This window comes from Miscanthus floridulus, chromosome 12, assembly GCF_019320115.1.
Source record: "Miscanthus floridulus cultivar M001 chromosome 12, ASM1932011v1, whole genome shotgun sequence".
NCBI lineage: Eukaryota > Viridiplantae > Streptophyta > Magnoliopsida > Poales > Poaceae > Miscanthus > Miscanthus floridulus.
This window is the reverse complement of record NC_089591.1, coordinates 14628357-14634678: the sequence shown is the minus strand read 5'-3', so window position 1 is coordinate 14634678 and position 6322 is coordinate 14628357. Positions and strand designations below refer to the sequence as shown.

At 39.5% G+C, this 6322-nt stretch overlaps 1 protein-coding gene across 4 annotated transcripts; it reads left to right on the top strand.

The window, feature by feature from the left end:
• Positions 1–1845: 1845 nt before the first annotated feature.
• On the top strand, positions 1846–4148 carry LOC136498164 (proteasome subunit alpha type-1-like). Of its 4 annotated transcripts, none has more exons than XR_010769531.1 (3): positions 1846–2330; positions 2759–2891; positions 3876–4148. XR_010769531.1 is itself a non-coding variant. In XM_066494118.1 (2 exons), exons 1-2 carry the CDS (start codon positions 2055–2057, stop codon positions 2795–2797), a joined length of 315 nt encoding a protein of 104 aa, XP_066350215.1. In that variant the 5' UTR covers positions 1846–2054; the 3' UTR covers positions 2798–4148. The 4 variants fall into 4 exon arrangements, 2 of the variants coding, with proteins under 2 accessions (XP_066350215.1, XP_066350214.1); XR_010769530.1 differs by having other exon boundaries at positions 2754–2891; XM_066494118.1 differs by having other exon boundaries at positions 2759–4148.
• Positions 4149–6322: the final 2174 nt, after the last annotated feature.

The following is a 6322-nucleotide window of genomic DNA, read 5'->3' as shown; positions in this document are numbered from 1 at the left end:
GGTGTCCAGGTTGATTTTTGAGTTGATAGTATTCTTTAGTAGGCACTAGATATTTTGTGGACTAACCCCTACAGGAAACTCTCACATCAATATTGGTAAGTCATGAGATGAATTTAAATCAGAGATGAAGCTAGTCACATGATGAACTCCAATAACCTTGTGCAAAGAAGACATCTTATTCATGATGGATGGAAGAACTGGATGAAAGAATATGAGCTACGCCTGTTCATGGTTTGGTATGAGTCTACAAACCCAGCTACCAATACAGTTATGGAACAATGAGGAAGAAGATGAGTGCATAAAACAAAGGGTGAGGTGGAAGGACCAACAAAGTGGCAAGATCAAACAAGCAAAAAGATGACATGACAAAAGGATGTGAAAGAAAAGGTGCGAACTAGGAAACAAGAAGCTCATGAATAGCTCAAGATATGAGACTAACCAATCAAGAAAATCTTCAAGCAAAAGGGAAGAACCATCACGAGTCATCTACCCTTCGTCATATGGTGCCTTCATGCTCTAATGACAAAGGTAATCCTCAGGTAAATGGTCATTATTTAAAAAGCTTTTCTTGAATCTGGTGGGCACACAAATAAGAAATAAACATGTTTAGGTTACAACTCCATTACTTGATTCAACCTGATTAACTCAATATGTTAAGTTTGTGCCTAGCACCACTTTCTTGATCTCATAGTCTTAACCAAATGAGTTAAAAAGTGCACATCTTATCTCTAGAAGATGATAGTCATAATCATATAAAGATTGATACATTATGTAGAAAAAGACAATCCTTCAGTAGGTTAAGCAATTTAACCCTTTTGGCCAAATGTACTTAAATGCTATATTCATGCTTAATCTTCTGATCTTACCACCCATGTTACAATTAAACAAAGCAAATAACATCAACTTCATCTTGTCCCATGTGCCTAAGGTTAGAGAAGAATAAATAAAGTTTTTAGTTCTGTTGGTATTTTCCCACCAACAGAGCACATGCACTTGATCTCTACCTTGTCTTATGAGCAGGACACACTTCAAGCAAAGTGTAAGGGAAAGATAGTCAACTCCCCAATTTCTACAAGTGAAGGTCCTGCACCTGTCAAACCAAAATAAAAACTCAAAACCAAGACAAGTTTGGCGCAAGAAGGTGACATTACCATTAGCGGTGCCACCTCAAGAATTATCATCTTCAGAGCAAACTAAGGTACTTGATCAATAAACTTCACAAGGAGAAGTTCGGTTCGAAGGACTTACAATACCAAACCATCACCGAAAGAGCTAGCTTGGCGGAGAAGCACTCCTGTGTATCCAGGTAAGTATTCTTTCCCTTTTTTGTTTTAATTTTAGTTTCTTTTTTATAGTTAAAAAATGATGATGAATGAAAAACAAAATAAAAAATTATCTTTACATTAGTCATCTATAGTAATAATGTGTGATCTAGTAAAATTGAAAACAAAATAAAAAAAGTGTGTATAGTTTGCTTTAATTTATTTTTTAAGAGTTGAAAAAAATAAAGAGAACTCAGAATAATCTTTTAAAATGGAAATCTCTACCCCTATAATACACCACTTAAAATTATCTTACAACCACCAAACAAATCCCACCTCTACAGTCATGACCTAAACTACGTCCACCCCACAAAATGCACACAGAAAAAGATAACATTAAAAACGTACGCATCAAATTAACTCTTACTCGTTCTCTCTCCTTACTCAACCACATCCGACGGCCGATATTCTTTGGATCTCCCGCCCCCGTCTCCCCACTTCACCGCTCCACCCCACCCACGCGCGTAGACGTGGGTGCCTTCTCTTGCTTTTTCGTTCCCCCTTCAACCAGAAGAAACCCGACGCCCTCGCCGCTGCCACCGAAATCGCACGTGAGCCCAAGAGATCCCCAAACCCTACCTACACTCGCCCACCGGCCAGCGCACTCGGGGATCCTCGAATCGAGCAGGTTGACGGAGGAAGAAGGGAGCCTTGAAGATGTTCCGCAACTAGTACGACACCGACATGACCACATGGAGCCCCTAGGGGCGGCTATTCCAGGTGGAGTACGCCATGGAGGCCGTCAAGCAGGGATCCGCCTGTGTCGGGCTCTGTTCCTGCACCCACGCCGTCCTCGCCGCCATCAACAAGCCCGCCTCTGAGCTCTCCTCCTACCAGCGGAAGGTGTTCCGCATTGCTGAGCACGCCGGGGTCGCACTCACCAGCCTCACCACCGACGGACACGTCCTCTCACGCTTCCTCCGCAACGAGTGCATCAACCACTCCTTCGTCTACGAGGCACCGCTCCCCATCTCTAGGCTCGCGCTCAAGCTTGTCGACAGGGCGCAGGTCCATACGTCTCCTTTCGCATCTCAGACTCCCCTTCCCCTCCCTCCCGTGATCCCGATCTCCTCTCTTACGAGCCCGCGGGCAGAGTGGAACATTAGAATTCCCATGGTTTGAGTCAGTTGTACGAGTCAGGATTTGTGCTTCAGTTCGGTGATTGTTTGTCTGATCTACGATTGGAGTCTGGCCATTTAGGGTGTTCTGCTGATGCGATTTATTAGAATTTTACGGTAATATATAGTTTTCCTACTGGCTTGCCCTTAGTCCGCACTGTTATACTAAAGGTCTCTGTCCTCCACGAGTCTGAAGTCTGAACTTCTCTCTCCTAATCTTCACCTGATGTAGTTGACATGTTATTCTGATTGTAGTTGATAAGAACCGGTGTTCTACTGTCCGAGAGCAAAACTAATATTTTCTTTCTATCAGCTCAGCCCCAGAGATACAACTACCACCTTCTTTGTCAACGATAACTGAACAAGGACAAATCTCAGTTCGAGAAACAATGCTTAGTTGCTTACTCATGTTTCACATTCAAGTCTCCCTACTGTTGTTGCACCTACAAAGGTAACTGTTCGTATCTGTTTAGTTAATTTTTTGGTGTGTATAAAGAGATCTTGTAAATGATTGCCAAATCAAGCACAAACACCCTCGCCCCTCAAGTATGCTGTTCTCATTATCTTCATACTTCCTGTAAAACTGCTATCATGTCATGGAAATTGTAGTGTTCTAGCTAACAATGAATCCAAAATATATATTCTTCAAATCCAAAATAGACACTTGGTAAGGATAAACACAAACTTTCTTTTAGTGTACTTTGCTTTATACAACATTTTAGTACTATACGGAAATTTAGTAGCTAACCACTGCAATTTAATGTGGGCGCTATGCTATTATAATGATGTTTTACACCATATTTTTGAGCTTATTCCTATGGAAGTCCATGATTGGAAAAATTGTACGAAGTCTTTAAAAAACAGATTTGAAGTCTGGTATGGGGATGTGAGAAGTAGGAGAGAAATAGGAAGATGTTGCAAGGAGACGGACTCTGATGATGGTAACGCAAGCTGAACATACATGATTCGATCAGAGCTCAGCGAGTTGTTTGGTGTGGGATATGGAGATGTTAGCTCTTAACTTTACAAATGTTTATGTACTTCATACCACTTGAGTTTTTAATGTCATGTAGCCTATTGTATATCAGCTTTAGAGCTTTGGAGTATGAGTCAAAATGAGGAGGAATGAAATTATGTTCGTTACAATAGAATACGATGATATTGTAATCTTATTGTAGACACACATTCTCTTTTTTTATATACTTTTGAAAAATGTGATTTTATAAATAATAAAAAAATTATTTGATTTAAAATTATGTGTAATGTGTTACCGTGTAAAACCAAAAAGGCATGAGTGCTAAAGGTCAACATGTTCTATTTAAAGCTCGAAGGAATGAAAAGAAAAATACAAATTGTTTTTTTGTGTGTGTCAAAAATCACTTATTTTCAATTACTACTCCCAAGCAAGAAGCATCTCTATTGTCTTTGTTTGCAGATATACTCCAACGATCTGTAGAATTTGGTGTGGTCACCGGTGGTTGTGTGTGGTATGATGCCCCATCAGATCCTGTGAAGCTTCTGATGCAGGACACAAGAGCACTCATGAATTTTCTTTTTTCCCCCTTGGAGACTTGGTTTACAGACTAAATCACTGAATTGGAGATTGCAGCATGACTACTGCAATTATATTGAACTATGGAAAAAAAACATTTGTTGTTTTCATGTGCGTCTCCAAGATAAATCCGTTGCGTTAGCACGGGCATTATACTAGTGATGAATAGTTGCTCTGTTGTAATTCCTTTCTAGTACCTAGTTTTCAGCCTTAAATTCTCTCGAGTTTTGGATAAGATTGTTTTGATATAAGGATTTACCCTAAACTTGAAACTCGAGGGTAGCATATGCTTGATCTAAGTCTAGGTAATTGACGGATATGATATGAGATGGTCTGAGCTGCTGTTTATGTTGTTCTAAGTAACACTAAAGTTCCAGAGATTTATCTTTTGAAAACACAAAAATGCTATACGATGAGTTCCTATATGATAAAGCTTGAATTCCCACCAGGGCCATACATGTTATTTAGGCTAGAAAAACTTCAACATATATGCTAATTGCTTTCGTATTGAGTTTTGTCAAGTTTTGTTGACCCTTATGAGAGATTTGTCATGCTCTTAAAATCAAGATAATGTACACACCACCCAGATATGCACTATTACTACACTGGGGTAGGCGCAAAAACATGCCTTCCACCTAAATCCACCCAAAAATGTTCTACTCCTACACTAGGAGTGAACCCAAAATCATGCTTATTAGGTTTTCCATTCACCAAATAAATGCTCTAGGTTCTTATTGATATCTCTCTAAAAGTTTTGTTGTAGAGAAGAGACATGGGGCTATGCAAAAGTTATTCAAAAGTAAAAAAGAAAGAAAAGAAAAGAAACAAAAGATTGAGAAAAAAATGGACAAGTGTTCGAGATATCTAAAACAATGGGTACTTAGATGCCCGCCTGAAAAAGGGATGAATAAGATAGCCCCTGCTCTCTTGTAAAATTATTTCCAAATTTCAAATGAGAGATATGTTTTCGAGGAGCAAAGTAGAATTAGGTTAGCCACCATATATATCCACCATATATCCACACACATGCACATCTTGATTTGATTGTATGACTCGACTCTCTTTGGATCTATTGTTTGAATTTATAATATATGCATTTGCAAGTATGCTCTAGCTTTCTCCCTACCTATGAACTCCACATAAGCCTTAGTAGTATGAAGAGAAAAGGCATAACATCTTTATTACCTTGGTGAGGATCCGCAAAGACCACATATATTGAGAGACATGAGAGTGTCATACAATGAAATCTCTGAGTTTATTTTGAAAACTTATGAAAACTCTAGAACAATGGTGAAACAAAGAACTTGAGACATAGTGCTTGACTTGATCATTTTGTCTTTCAATTCCTCAAGACTCAAGTGAAGGTTAAGAAGCCCCATGGTTGAAGGTAATATGGGTAAGTTTGAAAGTTAGATCAGTTTATTCTAATCTAGAGGAGAATTTTTGATTGAGCGCATATGTACTTTTGAGACGTGAAAGCATTGTAGCACTCCTAATCTATTGCCGAGTTTAGCTTTGCTCAAGGACTGGCAAAGGTTAAGCTTGGGGGAGATTGTTGACAGTCACTAACACCAATTATAAATCATCAACATAACCTGCATTTATACTTATTTCCATCACCAAACATAGGTATAGAGGTTTAAACTAATAAATTCTATAAGTTTTGGTGAATCTATGTTTTCAACAGGATTTATCCAGAAAACCATCAAGTGGGACCTATTTATCAAAGGAAATTATGGAATTATGCCACGCAAACAGCATGGGAAGATTCTAGAAGACTACAGGAGGCTCTCCACCAAAGCAGACCCCGAGGGGCTACCATGTGGGGCTAGCTGCCCCCCACTTGTAGGCCGGCCAGCCTATGTTCCCACTAGTTAGCCTTCACTTTGAAAGTTGGTTTCCCACCGCTATTGAGATCCAATTTTCGCCATTTATTCAAGTCGATTTGATCCGAGGGCTCAGGATTGATGCTCCGGCCTATATATCAGCACCTACCCCCCCTCCCTCAGTAGATCCCTAAAACCCTAATTCATATCTTCAGGATCAGAGCCAGCTATTAAGAGAAGCTAAGTCCTCCATAGGATCTAGTCTTGTAAATAATAGTGAGATGGAGAGTGAGGGAAGAGTTTGGAGGAGATGTTGGTCTGTCGGTGCTCTCTCTATGGCTCATACCTTGGTGGATCCAAGTTCTATCTGAGCATGCCTCTGAGATTTCTCTGGTAATAAACTTCTAATTCAAGTAAGTTCCTTGTTTATATTATTCATCAGGTTCACAACTTGTTAGAGTCCTTTATTCTTTATCTAGGAAGAGTAAAGTAGTAATTGTAGTG